General features: G+C 41.7%; 1 protein-coding gene across 1 annotated transcript in view; it reads right to left on the minus strand.

Moving 5' to 3' along the window:
* LOC127585265 (dual oxidase 2-like) overlaps positions 1-18,226 on the minus strand; it is a 98,310-nt gene that overhangs the window by 66,429 nt on the left and 13,655 nt on the right. Inside the window, exons 4-7 of the mRNA XM_052042594.1 lie at positions 17,206-17,370; positions 12,076-12,263; positions 10,252-10,453; positions 6,851-7,017 (exon numbers count right to left, since the gene is read on the minus strand). Of these exons, the coding sequence (XP_051898554.1) occupies positions 6,851-7,017; positions 10,252-10,453; positions 12,076-12,263; positions 17,206-17,370 (722 nt within the window). The remainder of the gene's footprint in view (positions 1-6,850; positions 7,018-10,251; positions 10,454-12,075; positions 12,264-17,205; positions 17,371-18,226) is intronic.

An 18,226-nucleotide genomic window follows, 5' to 3' on the forward strand; every position in this document is an offset into this window, starting at 1 on the left:
TGTTGAACTACTTTTCTGAAATAAAACCCATTTTTAATTCATGAAAGCTTCACAGAAGGGAGAATATTAAGACTGCAACTACTCATAGAGCTGACAGGATTGAGGGAAATGTGCTAACATAGATTCAAGGGATGAATTTATGGAAACATATAAGATCCAAAGGGGGAGAGGCAAGAGACTGCAGATGCTGGAATATGCCCTGATGCAGGGTTTTGACCTGAAATATCGACAATTCCTATTCTCCCCCACCCCCCCACAGATGCTGCTCGACCCGCTGAGTTCCTCCAGTAGATTGTTTGTTGCTCAAGATCCTAAGAGGGTGATGGCGTAGACGTTGCGATGTTTTCAATAGTCGACAGGCTCAAATGAGGGGACATTATTATAAGAGGGCAGTCATTTGAAAATGAGAGGTACAGGAACTTCTTCTCATAGAAGGTAATGAATCTCTGAAATTCTCCATCCCAGAGCAGGGGTGGAGGTCATATTAATGGAGATATTTAAAATGCAGTCCCCAGGGTTCTGTTCCTGAGAACCGTCCGTAACCCAAACTGTTTGTAAGTCGGAAATGAACAACCACAGTATGTGGGAGGGGGTCACAGAAACAGCTGTGACAGGGGGAGCGAGCAGGCGCGGGAAGAGCGGCCACCAGCCGGCCTCACTGCTCAGCGCTCCCGGCTCTGCTCGGCTCCACCCAGCCCCCGATTGTTGCGGTTCAGGGGGAGTGGCGGGGAGAGAAGGCAGGAGGAAATGCCCCGTTCCCACCCAGCAGAAGATGCCTGCAGCCCTGCAGCAGCCGGCAAATCCATCCCCATCCATCCTGCTGATCTCCCAAATGCTCTTTCATATGTATGAGGTGTCCGTAAGTCCCATTGCTATTGAGGGAGAAATGGTTCCAATTTCCAATCAAACTGTAGTTTGCCTTATGAATATAGAACCAAACAAACTACTGCCCCTTATGTGAACAAGTTTTTCTTCTTGCTTATGTATAGAATGACCATTTGTTGACAGGGTTCTCAATCCCCAGCTGCTGCTTGTTATTTCACTGTCCCAGAATCTATACATGCAGAAGAAGTCTTGAGAACATACCAGCCGGCCTCACTGACTCAGGGAATGAGTGAGCAAGTCTGCTCAGCGCTCCCAGCTCTGCTCGGCTCCACCCAGCCCCCGATTGTTGTGGCTTCGGGTGGGATGGGGGGAGAGAAGGCGCTGGGAAATGTCCCATTTGCTCTCAGCAGCAGAAGCCTGCAGCCCCGCAACAGCTGGCAAACCTATCCCCGTTCAGAATCAGAATCAGGTTTATTATCACTGACATATGACGTGAAATTTGTTGTTTTGTGGCAGCAGTACAGTGCAAGACATAAAGATTAGTATAAGTTACAAAAATAAATGAATACTGCAAAAGAGGAATAACGAGCTGCAAACTATGGTGCCCATTTGTTTGTCCATGAGAGGTTAGGAATGGCATTGTTCTGCCTAACTGGTTGGTGGATACAGATTCAACAGTAACCTTGAATTAACAATTGGATTGTTAGAGAATCCAATTGTTGGATTCCCATTACATCATAAAGGGACAGAGGACAAGAAAATACGAACAGGAATAGTCTACCTGGCCCTTCAATATAATCATGGCTGATCTGCCACAGGCCTCAACTCCTTTTCTGAGCCAGTTCCACAGAGCCTTCCATTCTCCAATCTTGCAAAAAATTACCTGCACGCCCTCCCCAGGTTACGAATGCCCAACTTATGGACAAACTATACTCGTGAGCAAGAGTGTAGGAGAGTGTAGGAGAAAGTTGGAGAAAAACATTGCAGAGATATGGCAAAAGACTCAGCGAGTGAGACCAATTCGATTGTTCTTTGAAAGAGCCCCCACAAGTTTGATAGGCCAAAGCATTCTTTCTATGGTTCATGGAATCTATGGCCCATGTGTTACTGTTTGACAGGACAGTGCAGATTTTGTAAGATTGGAGAGATGGGTCAGAGTTTTGCAACTCCAGCTTTCTCAGCAGGCACTGCCAAGTCTTCCGTAGAACAAGCTCCGATTGTTGAGGAACTAGTTTCACAGTGAGAGTCCAGGCAGTAAAAGAAAGGGATGAAGGGTTCTTGGAAGTACTAATGCACAAAATGCTCAGCTCCAACAATGAGTCTGCTGTCTCGTGATTTGACACATAATGGCAAATTATTCGGTTGGGGACAAAAAAGTTGTCTTGGCATTTTTAAAGAGACAATCAGAAATAAGAGCAGCTAAATTATGGGTCAATGAACAAGAAAGCTAGAACAGCTTTGACTATATGATGAGAAAGCCAAGACTGATGAATAACCTGCTCAGGCTTGGAATGGGAGCCAAACCCAATTAACCTGTTGGGCAGCTCTGAAACCGGTCTGCATTTCAAATGCCTCTGGAAATGGCACTGTAACTTTTAAAACATTTCAGACATTTTATTTGTTCACAGTTTTATATTTTAAAACCATGAATAATTATGCAAATTGCAGTCAGTTCTAATTATGCAATGTACAATCACTTATGAGTGGTTAAGGTTCATAATAGTAGTGAGATCATGTGGTGAGGGATTTGCACCTACTTGGTTGGATATAAAAATACAATTGATGCGGCTAATTGATTCCCATTACATCATAAAGGGACAGAGAACAAGAAAATAGGAGCAGGAATAGTCTACCTGGCCCTTCAATATAATCATGGCTGATCTGCCACAGGCCTCAACTCCTTTTCTGAGCCAGTTCCACATAGTCTTCCGTTCTCCAATCTTGCAAAAATTTACCTACACACCCTCCCTAGGTTATGAATGCCCAACTTATGGACAAGCTATACTCATGAGCAAGAGTGTAGGAGACTGGCGGGATGGATCAGCTGGTTGAGTGGTGTCACAATAACAACCCCGCACTCAACATCAGCAAGGCCAAGGAATTGCTTGTGGACTTCAGGAAGGGGAAGTTGGGAGAACACACACCAGTCCTCATGGAGGGGTCAGCGGTGGAAAGAGTGAACAGCTTCAAGTTCCTGGGCGTCAACATCGCGGAGGATCTATCTTGGGGCCAACACATTAATGCAATCATGAAGAAGGCACGCCAGCAGCTCCACTTTGAGTTTGAGGAGATTTGATATGTCACCAAAGACTCTTGCAAATTTCTACAGATGCACGGTGGAGAGCATTCTGACCAGTTGCATCACTGCCTGGAATGGAGTCTCCAATGTGTAGGATCACAAGAGGCTGCAGAGGGGTGTAGACTCAGCCAGCTCCATCACGGGCACAAGCCTCCCCACCACTGAGGATATCTTCAGAAGGTGGTGCCTCAAGAAGGCGGCATCCATCATTAAGGACCCTCACGACCCGGGACATGCCCTCTTCTCATTACTACCATCAGGGAGGAGGTACAGGAGCCTGAAGACTCAAACTCAATGATTCAGGAACAGATTCCTCCTCCCACCAACTGATTTCTGAATGGTCCATGAACCCATGAACACTATCTCGTCATTCCTTTTTTTATTGCACTACTTATTTTTATAATTAATAGTAATTTTATGTCTTTGCTCTGTACTGCTGCCACAAAACAACAAATTTCACGTCAAATGTCAGTGATAGTAAACCTGATTCTGAGTTCTTTTGCATTTCACTTTTTATGGCTCCACTCCCAATCAAATCTTCAGCCTTTGGAGACAGTTGCTCTTTAGTTACTCTATCCAAATCCTTCACAATTTGAAACACCACTAAAAGACTTTGGATACAGACAGCAATATATTTCCAAGTGAAAGTGGAATGTGACTTGAGGAGGAACCTGAAAACGTAGTGTTACCATGTACCACTGCCCTTGTCTTTTCTGGTCATATAGGGTTGCAGATTTGGTAGATGATATCAACTCAACAGTGTGATGACATCCTGTCCCTCAGAATCTTAGTAGTTCCCAGCAATAGAGAAGCCAGTTTATTTCTCATCACATGTGCTGTACCTTGGCAGGGACACAGGGAAATAAAGAGAGGGGAAATGGGACAAATAGGATTGCCCCTCTGAGCTGACATGGTCCTGATGGTTAGGATGGTTTCATTCTGTGTTGTTATAAAATAAATCAAAATTAATCTCATTGCCAGCATTCTCACCTATAGTCTGATATCAAATATCTTTTCCAAATTATCATAAATGCAATAAATTTGCTTCAGCTAATTCCTGTGTCGATAAGGTGGACTCTTAACCTTACAATCTACCTCATCATGGCCTTGCACCTTGTGTCTCCTACTCTGTACTATCTCTGTAACACTTTATTCTGCATTCTGTTCTTGCTTTTCTCTTGTAGCGCTGTGATTTACTGATGTGATGAAATGATCTGTATGGATGGCATGCAAAACAAAGTTTTTCACTGTACCTCAGTACATGTGACAATAATAAACCAATTTACCAATCATTACATTCCTAACTCTACCAACTCTCTAATCACTCTGACAGTTTTAAATTGATATGCCATTGTCACTAAGTTTACTGACTTATTCCAACTTATGAGGTCAGACCACATTTGGAGTACTGTGAACAATTTTGGACCCCAGATCTTAGGAAGGATGTGCTGGCATTGGAGAGGATCCAGAGGAGGTTCACGAGTGATTCCGGGAATGAAAGGATTAATGTATGAGGAGCGTTTGATGGCTCTGGACCTGTACTTGCTGGAGTTTAGAAGGACAAGGAGGGATCTCATTGAAACCTACTGAATATTGAAAGGCCTGGATAGAGTGGACATGGAAAGGATGTTTCCAGTAGTGGGAGAGTCTCGGACCAGAGGGCACAGCCTCAGAATAGAAGGGTGTCCCTTTAGAATAGAGATGAGGAGGAATTTCTTTAGCCAGATGATGGTGAATTTGTAGAATTCATTGCCACACACAGCTGTGGAGGCCAAGTCATTGGGTATATTTAAAGCAGACATTGATAGGTTCTTGATTGGTAAGGGCGTCAAAGGTTAAGGGGGGGGGGGAAGGCAGAAAAATGGGGTTGAGAGGGAAAATTAAATCAGCCGTGATCGAATGGTGGAGCAGACTCGATGGGCCGAATGGCCTAATTCTGCTCCTATGTCTTATGGTCTTATTCCCAAATCAAAACATATCACAATGTTTGAAGATTCTATAAAATCTCTTTTGTCCTAGTGAAAATAACACCAGTATCTTCTGATAACTACACTTCGTTATCCCTGATGTTACCGAGGTGGATCTCTGCCTTATTTCCTCAGCTACCTTAGTAAGCTTTCTGTTATGGGTGCAGTCCACATAATTTAGTCTATCTAACCTTTTGGGCAGAGGCATCTTTACCGATATGCTCTGTAAATGCAGTTACAAAATCAATATTCTTTTGGGTTTCCTTCTGCTTTTATTCATTTGTGCTTGAAGTCTCAAAAAAACATAAGTAAAAGCAGGATGTGGCTTATCGTGTACCTGTTCCACTTTGCCTCCTAATTCCCACAACCTTTTGGCATCAGCAATGACTGTAAGATTGCTTTATAAGATATCTTTGTTAGTCACATGTACATGGAAATGCACAGTGAAATGCACCTTTTGCATAGAGTTTTCTGGGGGCAGCCCGCAAGTGTCATCATGATCCGCCGCCAACACAGCATGCCCACAACTTCGAGCGTTCACAGCCCTGTAAGGTTGAGAATTCCAAAAATCCACAACCCTCTGTGTAAAGAAATTCCTCTTCATCTCAGTTTTAGAAGGCCAATTCCTTATCCCAAGATTGTGCTCCCTAGATTAAGACTCTACAGCCTCAGGAAGCAGCTTCTTGAATCTATCCTGTCAATCCTCTTACCGTCGTTGTAACATCATCTCTCATTCTTCTTCATTACAGTGCGTAATGACTAATCTAATTCGATCTCTCTTCATAGGTCAACCCTCATCCCAAGAAAGAAACTACTAAGACCTTGCTGCACGGATTCCAAGACAAGTATGTTCTAAATTAGCTATGGAAAATTATATACTTAATATCCCAATTTTCTCTGTTCAATCATACAATCAACATCCCTAATAACAACATTTAAAAGACACTTGGACAACTACATGGATAGGAAAGGTTTAGAGGGATATGGGCCAAATGCGAGCAAATGGAACTAACTTAGATGGGCATCTTGAATGGCTTGGATGAGTTGGGCTGAAGAGCCGGTTTTCATACTGTATGACTAATCAGCTCCCTTCCATTGAACCAATGCTCTCACTTCCTGTTTTCCCATCCTAAATGTATTTCCTCACACTTTTCCAGTTTACAAAGTGGCTCATTCATCTGTGTGAAGTCTTTTTCTATCATAAGTAAAATTGAAAACTGGCTAAGTTTGACTTTTATTTATTTATTTACCAGGAACAAATGTATATCTCAAGGTACCTCGCTTCCAACCAGTTTCCCGTCTGAACAAGCCCTAACAATCTAACATTCGATTTATGCTATATCATACACATGATCCTCATTTCATCCACCACAGAAGGTTCAGTGAAATCTCAAGAAATTTCCAACAAAGTTCTGGTTCAAAACCTGGCACTCAGTGAATGTTGCAGATGTTAAATATGAAAGGGTAGACTGAGTTTACATTTATGGTAGGTCTGACTGGGTGTCAATCTGGTCTAAACTGCATGAAATGTTAAATCCTTGACAAATGGAAAACTCCACATAAAAAAGGTTGTAATTAGGAACAGTGTAATCACAGTATTGCTGCAAATTGCTCAGTGATAATGATAAACACTGTTATAAGCATAGATGCTTGGTTGTGATCTCAATGAACAATGTGTTGGATGGCTTGTTCAGAAGAACCTTCTAAGTCTAACCAGTAAGTGAATCTCAATAAGGAAAGTTCCATGGTTTATAATTACCTGGAAGGTGCCAATCACTAGTTTTCTGGCATTCTGGAATAACTCTTCATCTGTCCACGTGGGATTCTGTGCTTGGAGTCGGGAAGCTAAGTAATTGTGATATCGGAACCAGATAATGTTCTCTGCTCTGTGGAACGGACTCTCATTTCCTTTTGCATTTCCAAAATCTGTCAGCAAGATACAAACAAACAAAATTAGAACATAAGAATTTGGAAAAAGTCCTCCTCTCCCCAGCTACACCTTTTTATCCAATGAACACACACCACCAGGCTCAAAGACAGCTTCTATCCTGCTGTTATCAGATTCTTGAATGGATCTCTTGTATGATAAAAATGAACACTTGACCTCACAATCTACCTCGTAGTAGCGCTTGGACGTTATTGTAACTTTCTCTGTAACTGTAACACAATACTCTGCATTCTATTATTGTTTTTTCTGTTGTACTGCCTCAATATACTTACAGATCACAAGGTATAGGAGCAGAATTAAGCCATTCAGGCCATTGTGTCTGCTCCACTATTCAATCATGGCTGATTTTTTTTGAACCCCATTATCCCGCCTTCCCCCCCATATCTCTTAACCTCATTACCAATCAAGAACCTATCAATCTCTGCCTTAAATACACCCAATGACTTGGCCTCCACAGCCCTCCATGGCAATGAATTCCGCAGATTCACCACCCTCTGGCTAAAGAAATTATGTTTTGAAATGATCTGTATGGATGGCATGTAAAACAAAGATTTTCACTGTACCTCAGTACATGTGACAATAATAAACCAATTACTAACTAGCAATTTCTTCCTTTGGTGGCATAGTTGTTAAATTACTGGACTTCCAATTAATCCAGAGACATGTTTACAAAGCCCATCGTGGCAGCTGGGGAATTTAAATTCAAGTAATTAAATAAATCAGGAATAAAAGACTAGTAGCCATAGTGATGACCATGAAACTGCCAGATGGTTGTAAAATCTTATATGGTTCACTAACAACTATCAGTTAAGATAATCAGCTGCTCCTACCCTGCCCAGCCTGCAGCTGACTTCACACCTACCAATGTGTTTGTTGCTTTACTCCCAAATTCAGGGGTTTACCTAGTATTGATACAAGAGTATAGATTCTACAGTTCCTACTGTACAGTGTGCATGTAGGGAGATCTGATCGGGAAATCCAAGACCTTCAGTGCTTTAGTTTCTGTCTTCCCTGTCCCTTGTTCTCCCCCACTCTTTGAACTGAATGATGAGCTGAGAGGTTAAATGGCTGAAGAACTAAAGCATAAGGGGAAGATAATGGCGCAAGTAAAGAAAGAATGACAGGCTTCAAGGTGTAAGATAAACTCTTCTTCTATCCTCTCTCCCTCGGCTTCTATGGTTCTGAATTTGCTTGAAAGTATCACTTCTATAATTTTTTTCCAGTTCAAATGTAAGGTGTTTGATCTGAAACTCAGCATCTCTCTCAACAGATGCTGCATGACCTCCTGAGTATTTCCAAAGTTTCTGCTTATATTTCAAATTTCCGGTATCAGGAAGAAGTTGATTTTTTTTTCTTAATCATCTGCAAGTTGATGGATAGAAACTTACTCCACATAACCTGTCCACGTATATAAACACGAGTATTTTTTTTAACTTCAAGATCTGTCTACAGATCATAACTCATGTTGTTATTCTCGGAGTGCAGGGGATAAATTCAGCAAGAATGTCCCTAAGAAAATACTACTGTTGTCTTCAAAGATCATTGAGAGGTTTGTAAGAAGTCACTGGATGGGATAATTAGGTTTTGAATATTAATGACTGCCATTGGTAGCAGTGTTAACAAAATAGGAGCAAAACCTTAGAATGGAAAGATTGTATAGTGAAATGAAGATCTTTATTCCTATTGGATTTCCATTGTGTCTTCAAGCCAATCACCAGCTGGCACATAAATAGACAATTCAGCAACTTGGGCAGCACCCATGAAGAAAGAAACAAGAGTCATTTCAAATGAAGGGCCTCTGACCTGAAACATTGGTTCTGTTTATCTCCCCATGGATGCAGCCTGAATTGCTGTTTTTTTCCAGCATCTTCTGGTTACGTTGTGGATTTTCAGCTTCTGCAGTTTTTTTTTTCTTATTCCAGATCTCTGATCGGTATATTTTTCCAATCAATGTATAAAGCGATGCAAATAATGCAGGGACCAAGGCAAATGCCATTACAAACATCCAGAGTGGATCTCCTGCCCTGTTTATCAAGGCCAGCTTTCTATATGTGCACTAAATTCTATTGTATCTAAAATTACAGAAACATTTATATGGCACTTTTTGCTTCAGGTCATTCTTTACAGCCAATCTGAACTAATGTGATTGCTATAACATAGGAAATGCAGCAGCCAAGTTAGACTCAGCAAACACACAAAACAACAGGATGATAAGAATCAAATAAAATAGATTAGAACTTGCTACATTCGGCAGCTTGTCCACACTGCCCATCTGTGGACTTAACTTGCTGCTTCTAGTATAGTCAGCCCGGCTCCTGAACTTACCCGGATTCAAAATGGCAACACCCTGCATAGTGACAGGGTGTTGTAGCAAATAATGCCAGTCTGTGGGTAGGCTAGAACAAGTCCCACCCATAAAACAGATGGATAAGCCACGTTCCAGGCTTTGCCAGCTGTCGAGAACTCTAAATGTTTCTGACATTCAGAAACATTTAAAAACTATTAAAAATCAATAAAATTATTTTAAAATATATAAAAATATTTCACTTATACACACAGTTGTTCCTTTCTATTCAGTTTTAGCAGGAAGATTCCCCTAGCACAAAAAATTTATACTCCTTTGTTGCACTCACATTGTTCAACATGACAGCATATCTGTGTGATCTTCAAACAAGTTGAGTCAGCAAGTTTGGTATTTATGTGTTTCCAGTTCCAAGTTTACATAAGAAATGTTCACAGTTCAGTGTAAGGAATTACCGGAATTTCCTAGTAAGTTGTAGTCCAACCAGTTTTGATGATGTCAGATGAGGGATAAATATAGGCCAGGACGTAAGAGCTAGTCTTCAAGCTCTTCTTCAAAATACTGGCAAGAAAATCTTCTATATCCACCAAAGAGAGCTAACGGGACCTCTGTTTGATTTTGCATCAAAAGGGAAGCACATCCAACAATACAACACTCCCTCCACACTGCACTGGAGAACAACCTGGATATGCTTTTGCTCAAGTCTCTGGAATGGGACTTGAACCCAGAACCTTCAGAATCAGAGGCAAAAGTTCAGCCCAATATATATCTAGGGTAAATAACTACACCAGCTATGCAGTGTAAATTATTTATGTATGATGGTGGGTTTCTTAAAGATTTATGGATAGCTATCAAAAATAACTCCTAAGAAATATCATTACAAGCCACAGTGAGGAGTCAAACTAATTACCATAAAGTCCTTGAACTCCATGTTGTCTGGTTGCAGGATCTGCAAATTTCCACAAACGAATCAATCCATTACTTTGTCTTGGCAACCGTTTGTCTGGTCCAGAAGCCAGAAGTCCACCAGAAAAGGTACGCAGGGCATCACACCAGGAATGGGACGATCCGTAGATAGAACTTCCGTCAATCCAAGTGGTGACGTGGTTTATCTGGAATGTAAGTGCCCGATGTAAGATATCACACACAAATGTCTTACGTTATCAAGTTTCTGTTAATAGAGAAACTAATCTATACCCAGCAACAAGGAAAGGTAATGTTTTCTTTTGCAGTACCCAAATCGAAAGCAACATGTACCTTGTTCTCTGATGTGACGGCCAGATAAACAGAATTCTACTGTCAACAATTATTATTCCTACAGTGCAGGCAGAGGCTCAACCAGGTTCTGGATGCCACTCACATTATAATGTTATTGTTAAAGTGAAATGTCAAGCTGAAGCTTTAACAGATACAACAGCTCCAGTAAGGTCTCCTTGTGACCTGACCAGATGCTCTTCCCCACACGACAGTGCTAGGAATAGAACAACCTGTCAGTCATTCACTTGTTATTGGAGTGGACTTAATCTAACACCCTGAACTACAGAAGTAAGTTAATTGGATACAGGATGAGTTAGAACATATCCAAAATGTGGAAAGTACTAATAATTCAAGCTCGGTAAAATTGGAGCAAAAACAGTCTACTGGAGGAACTCAGCAGGTCCAGCAGCATTGGTGGGGGGAAAGGAGGAAAGTAATGGTCTGTGTTTTGTGTCAAATCCCTGTACCTGTAAAATTGGAACCCATTCATTAGCCAGGGACAGCCTGTACAATGGAGATAAATCTTTTAATACACACGATGTGATGATATGTAAAGGAGGCGGAAACAGATTCTAATTTGGATAGATACTTGAGAGAAAATAATTTGCAGGGATAAAGGGTAAGATCAGGGGAATTGGACAAATGGGATTGATCAACAGATTCAGTGAGCCAAATGGACTCTTCTGTGCTGTAGCATTCTCTGATTCTAGTTTAGTAACTCAACTGAATGACAGTACCTCCAACAGTGCCGCACACCTTCGGCCTAAAGGGAGAATGGCCTACTGGGCTTTATTATCTCCATTTGACACACTTTTGGCCTAATGTTCATTTTATTGTGTTCTGTTCAATATTTTCACATTCTTCAGCTGAGGAGAGAACGTTGAACTCAAGCCTCACTCATTCGATGACGAGTAGCCAAATAGAGAGGAAGAGGAACAGGAATTATCCATAGTGATATTCTCAAGAAGGCGGCATCCATCACTAGGGACCCTCTCCATCTGGGACACACCCTCTTCTCAGTACTACCATCAGGGAGGAGGTACAGAAGCCTGAAGACGTACTTAACGTTTTAGGAACAGCTTCTTCCCCTCTGCCATCAGATTTCTAAATGGTCCATGAACCCCATGAACACTACCTCGTTTTTCCTTTTTTGCACTATTTATTTAATTTTGTAACATAGTAATTTTTATGTCTTGCACCATACCACTGCCGCAAAACAACAAATTTCACAACATACGTCAGTGACAATAAACCTAATTCTGATTGTCTTTTCTCTAATACTAATCATTTGACGCTGCATGCTTCCCTACAGCCAAATCCCACCTCCACCCCATCCCCACCCTGCCATTCAAAAGGAAAGATTATTGGGGAGGATATCAGTTGGAGATCTGTACCTCTGGCTTCAGATCGGTTTCCTATATTATTCAAAATGATTTAATTGATCAACATTTGCATTGCACTCTGTCACATGACGCACCTGGACTCGGGGGTTGTTTGGACTTTGGCCTGACTTAGTTGTCCACCGAGAGCGCTGAAATGGCAGCTCCACCCTCCCTGTGCTGTTGGGATCAAAAACTGTGTCCCCAGAAGGAACCTGAATGTTAAGAAATTCAGCAGGGCATCCAGTTCCAACCACTTCCAAAATTTCATCAAAGACGTGAAACCCTTTGATAAACCAGAAAAACATTTAATCGCAGAAAATTCAGTAAAATTATATTCTATTCATTCTCTTTCAAATAAAGCATGGTGGAGTGTCGAGATTATTATCAAAAGAACCAGGTCCCATCAGAAGATCTATCTCCACAGTGAGTGGTTATGAACTGGAAGGAAATCTGATCTTGGCATTCAGAAACTGAACTGGATAAATATTTGAACGGGAAACATTTGTGGGGCTATGCGGAGAAAGCTGGGACTGGGACTAGCTAGAGTCCTCTTGCATACAGCTGGTGTGACTCTGTGAACTGGGGGATAAGAATTAGTTTGGTTGCAATTTGTTATGCTATTTCAATTGAAGATCGATAGACTGCCGCTGTTTCTTGTGGAACGACAGACCTGATTATCACTGCTGATAGTCAAATAAAGGAACTGATAAACTCAAATAAATCATCTGAATCATCACTTCCTGCCCTGATGGTCTCTTGATACGACAGATAATGACTATTGTGGTGGTTAACTGGGCAGCACTGTGGTGTAGCTCGGAGAGCCACTGCTTCACAGTGCCAGAGACCTGGGTTCAATTCTGCTGTGGAGATGTAGGCTACATGGCTTCTCATGTCTGCTGTGCCTTTGAGCGACATTTTGGGCTGGTGTTCAAATTGCAATCTCTGTGCTTGCTACAGGCTCTCAGTGAAGCACTGCCTTGATGTTAAAATGTCTCATCTTTGTTCTCAAAGCCCTCACTCCCCCTTTCTGTCATAACCTGCACCAGCCCTAAAACTCACTGAGACACCTGCACTTCTCAAATTTTGGCCTCTTGTTCACATCCAATTTTTAATCTCTCCATCTTTGGCAACCATGACTTCAGTTGTCACAGTGCCAAGCTCTGGAGTTCTTTTCTTAACCTCCCTGTCACATTTTCCTCCTTTATGAGGAGTATAAGATAATGCATTTGCAGATAACAAGAACAGAATGCATGATAAACGGTAAAGTTGGTAAAACAAGGAGCAAGGAGAACATGCCACAAATGCTGGAAGCAGCACACTTATAGTGGTTAAGAAGGCTTATGTGATACCTGCATTTTTGGCCAAGGCCGAGTGTGGAAGTGCAGTGAGATCATGAAAGAGTTTTATAAGCATTACTTGGGCCACAACTAAAGTGTACAGATCTGGTTACTGCAAAATAGGAAGTTCCTCATCATCAGAAGCCTGAAGTCCCACACCACCAGGTTCAGGAACAGCTGCATTCCTACAACCATCAGGTTCTTGAACTGACCTAACCCTACCTCAGCAACGGAACACTGCAGACCACCTCTTGCACTACCAGGGACTTGTCCCTGATTGTGTTTTTTGTTGCACTAATGTCTTATTTGGCACAGTCTTTCTCTTCATTGTCTTGTATAATTTATGTTCTCTGTGTTATCCGAACCTGCGTGTCAGTAGTGCAAGGTTTTCATCGTACCTGCACCTCACCATACTTCTGCATATGACAATAACCTCAACTTGACTTTTAATGGAATTCAAGCAGGTGCAGAAAAGATTTATGAGATTGTTGCCAAGGCTGGAAAGTTATTTTCTTGGAACAATGAACACTGAGGAGAAATTATAAGAGGCCCAGACAAAATAAACAGTAAGTACCTTTTTCCTTTTGCAAAGGTCAGTAACTTAGGGGCAAACGATTATTTGGCAAAAGCATCAGAAAAGTTAAGAAAAATGATATTTTACTTCTGGAAGTGAAAAGCAAAAAGATAGCCACACTACTTTTGTAAAAGTGTATGGGTGAGTGCTTGAAGGGCCATAACCCGCAGGGCAATGAATCAACAGCTGAAAAGTGGAGGGCTATTAGTGGCTCATATAGAGATTCAGTAGTCCTATTTGAAGTTCCTTAAATCTAACTCTTTGAGCTATCAAACACATTGTCCTTTCATTGTTTAGCATTAAATGTTTTTTTCTGTTGGTCCTTGGACCACTTTGGTACATTCTTGTTTTGTTAATAGAAATTGCTGTTGTTGCAGTTATGATTGGAAGAAAGGTTCCTGCTGCAAGAAAGAACTCCCTAGGAATGAAGGCCTGAATTACAATTATTTCCAATTACCCTACCCGTACCAACATCTCCTGCCCATGAGACACCTGAAGCTTCCATGCTAGAAAATGCTCTATAAGGGGAACAGGTAGACAGGGTGATGAAGAAGTCATTTGGCCGCTGGCCTTCATCAGTCAGGGCATTGAGTATAGGAGTCGGGAGGTTATGACGCAGTTGTACAAGACATCGGTGAGTTTTGTGCACAGTTTTAGTTACCCTGTTATAGGAAAGACATCATTAAGCTGGAAGGAGTGCAAAGAAGATTTACGAGAATGTTGCCAGGACTCGAGGGCCTGAGTTATGGGGACAGGTTGGGCAGGTTAGGACTTTATTCATTGGAGCATAGGAGACTGAGAGGTAACCTTATTAGAGCTATATAAAATCATGAGGGGCATAGACAGGGTGAATAGGGTTTTTTTCCCCAGGGAAAAGGAATCAAAAACTAGAGGGCATAGGTTTAAGGTGAGAGGGGAAAGATTTAAAAGGGACTTGAGGGGCAACTTCTTCACACAGAGGGTGGTTGGTATATGGAACGAGCTGCCAGAGGAAGTGGTTGAGGCAGGTACAATAACAACACTCAAAAGACTGTTGGACAGGTACATGGATAGGAAAGGTTTAGAGAGATATTGGCCAAATGTGGGCAAATGGGACTAGCTTAGATGGGCACCTTAGTCAGTATGGACCAGTTGGGCCAAAGGGCTGTTTCTATATTGTATCACTCTGTTGGATGATCTTGCACCATTGATGTGATCTCATACCCAAAAAGCCTCAGGGAGTGCTCAAGCAGTGCCAGCGCCAGGCACTGACTGCACCATCACCTCAAACCATTATCACTCCTATTGTAAGCAGTTCTACATTTCGAACAGATGATTGTGAAATCACCCCACCTACTCATACCATTGCAGGTGATGTCAGCCAGGACACCAGTGGGGGAGAACGCCACCCAAAATACAGCTCTGTGACATTGGAGAAGGGAATTGGGTCCCAGTGCAGCAGTGTCTAACTGCAGAGTCAGTCTAGATTTTTATCCTCAAGTGTCTGGAGTGTGATTTACACATTTAAACTTCTAATTCAAAAACAAGTGAACTTGCCAACTTTTACACAGCTTATGCAATACCACTAAAATTCTATTCCTGTAAAAAATAAGACATACTAACATCTCCTACCTGCTCTGGCTATGATTCTTTTTATTATCAGTCAAGCATTACCTTCATTTGCAGTTAATGCTTTCATTTGTGTGATCTAACATTATTTTTAGTTTAACAAACAATCTGCTGGAGGAACTCAGTGGGTCATGGAGTCACAGAGTCATACAACATGGAAACAGGCCCTTCAGCCCAACTGGTCCCTGCTGACCAAGATTCCCATCTAAGCTACTCCCATTTGATTGCATTTGGCTCATCCCTCTCTAAACCTTTCCTATCCATGTACCTGGCCAAGTGTCTTTTAACTTTTGTCAATGTACCAGCCTCAACCACTTCCTCTGGCAGCTTATTCCATATACTGACCACCCTCTGGGTGAAGAAGTTGCCCCTCAGGTTCCTATTAAACCTCTTCACTCTCCCACTAAACCTATGTCCTTGATTCTCCAACCCAGGGAAAAAGATTGTGTTTATTGACCCTATCTATGCCCTTCATGATTTTATACACCTCTATAAGATCACCCCTCACTCTCCTATGATCCAATGAGTAAAGTCCCAACCTGCTCAACCTATCTCCATAATTCAGTCCCTCAAGTCCTGGCAACACTCATGTAAATCTCCTCTGCACTCTTTCCAGCTTAATGAGATCTTTCCTATAACAGGGTGACCAAAACTGAACACAATACTCCAAATTCAGCCTCACCAACATCTTGTACAACTGCAACATAACATCCCAACTTCTGTACTTAATGCCCTGATCAATGAAGAAGGCCAGTGCCAAAAACATTCTCCACTATCCTGTTTATCTGTGACACCACTTTCAGGGTTAGGCAGCATCAGTGGGGGGAAAGGATTGTCAACATTTGGGGTTGAAAACCTGCTTCCTTACTTTGCAGTGGATGATGAAATAGTCTAAGCTTTTTGTTTAGACTGCTTCATCATCTACTGCAAAGTCCCTTCAAGGCATGCTGACTTCATAGAAGTTTTCCTCCAGTCGATGCAGGGTTTCAACCCAAAACGTCGACAGTTCATAGAACATAGAACACTAGCGCACAGTACAGGCCCTTCGGCCCACAATGTTGTGCCGACATTTTATCCTGCTCTAAGATCTATCTAACCCTTCCCTCCATTTCTCTATCATTCATATGTCTAAGAGTCCCTTAAACATCCCTAATGTATCTGCCCCCACAACCTCTGCCAGCAGTGCGTTCCACACACCCACCACTCTCTGTGTAAAAAAACTTACCCCTGACATCCCCCTTATACCTTCCTCCAATCACCTTAAAATTATGTCCCCTCGTGTTAGCCATTGTCGCACTGGGAAAAAGTCTCTGACTGTCCACTCGATCTATGCCTCTTGTCATCTTGTACACCTCTATCAGGTCATATCTCATTCTCCTTCTCTCCAAAGAGAAAAGACCCCCCCCAACAGTTCCTTCCCCACCCCCCCCCCCCCCACAGATGCAGCCTGACTCACTGAGTTCCTCCAGCCGATTGTTTGTTGCTCCAGATTCTAGCATCTGCTGTCTCTCGTGTCTCCATTACCTCCATTACTTTTAGTTTAGTCTATTTCCTTATCCATTGTTGGTGTTTGCTACTTATAATGAGTAGTTCAATTTGAATCCTAATCATAAATTAGTGAGTGAATTTATTTTGCAAGTAAGAACTTCAAATCTGTATGAACATTTGCAAATCTAAAACATTCCCAAAATTCTAAGCTAGTTTACCAAAGTAGACAAACAGAACGGTTCGGTTTTTGGAACATGGTATTCCTGACTTTCCATCCATCGCCACATTGCTGATCTTGCGAGCATTTGGTAATTCTGGTTCTTGTAAAACCTGGTAAACTCCGTCAGCATAACTAGCAGGCAGCAGGCGTGCAAAGGGAGCGTCTGAAAGGAAAAAGAGTGACACAATGTTTATTTTTAAAAATCAGCATGAATACTTTCTTAATGCTTCAACAAATACCAGCACTGAGAGGTTATAGCTTTCAGAAAACATTGGGCTCTTTTCTCCACAAAATGGAAGGCTCAAAGGTAATCTGATACCACCTTTAAAATTATTAAAGGTTTTGATAGCCTAGATACAGAGAAGATGTTTTCATATTTGGATAACACAAGAAATAGATTCAGGAGTTGGCCATTAAATAAAGCTATGGCTGGTCTCATTGTTGGCTTTAGCTCCATTTTCTTGTCTCTTCCCCATAACCCCGATTCCTCCACAGCCAAAAATGTATGGCAAAACTACAGGGCAAAATTGGTCGGTCCTGAAGTTTTTAAAATGAAGTTGTTCACTTCATTTTTAATAGATCTAAATGCTTCTAAATGTGAAGGGCATAAGAAACATTTAGGAAAACAAAACTTTTGGGATCTTTGGAGATAATGAAAATTCTTGAAAACATCTGTCGGTGAGAAAACTGGGAGCATGGCTTTGCTACCTGTCAAAGATCTCCAGAGGTGTGCCATTTGTGGGGCTTTGCTGCTCCTTGGACTTTTGACCAATAAGATCAGTCTTATGAATCTAGATAAAATTTCTGCGGATTGTGAGAGGTGATTGGACAGTGGGCCCCACTCTGCAAAGGAAGAAGACATTCAGTCCATTATACCTGCACAATTCTACTTACCGTTATCAGGAATATTTCCAATGGCATGCTACAAATTTCTTTGCTGTGCATTCATTCAGGCAGATGGCTCAGTATTTTGACAAGATGTTGTAAGATGGCTTTGTTGTAGAGATAATTACAGTCAG

This window comes from Pristis pectinata, chromosome 32 (genome assembly GCF_009764475.1).
Source record: "Pristis pectinata isolate sPriPec2 chromosome 32, sPriPec2.1.pri, whole genome shotgun sequence".
Classification (NCBI taxonomy): Eukaryota; Metazoa; Chordata; class Chondrichthyes; order Rhinopristiformes; family Pristidae; genus Pristis; species Pristis pectinata.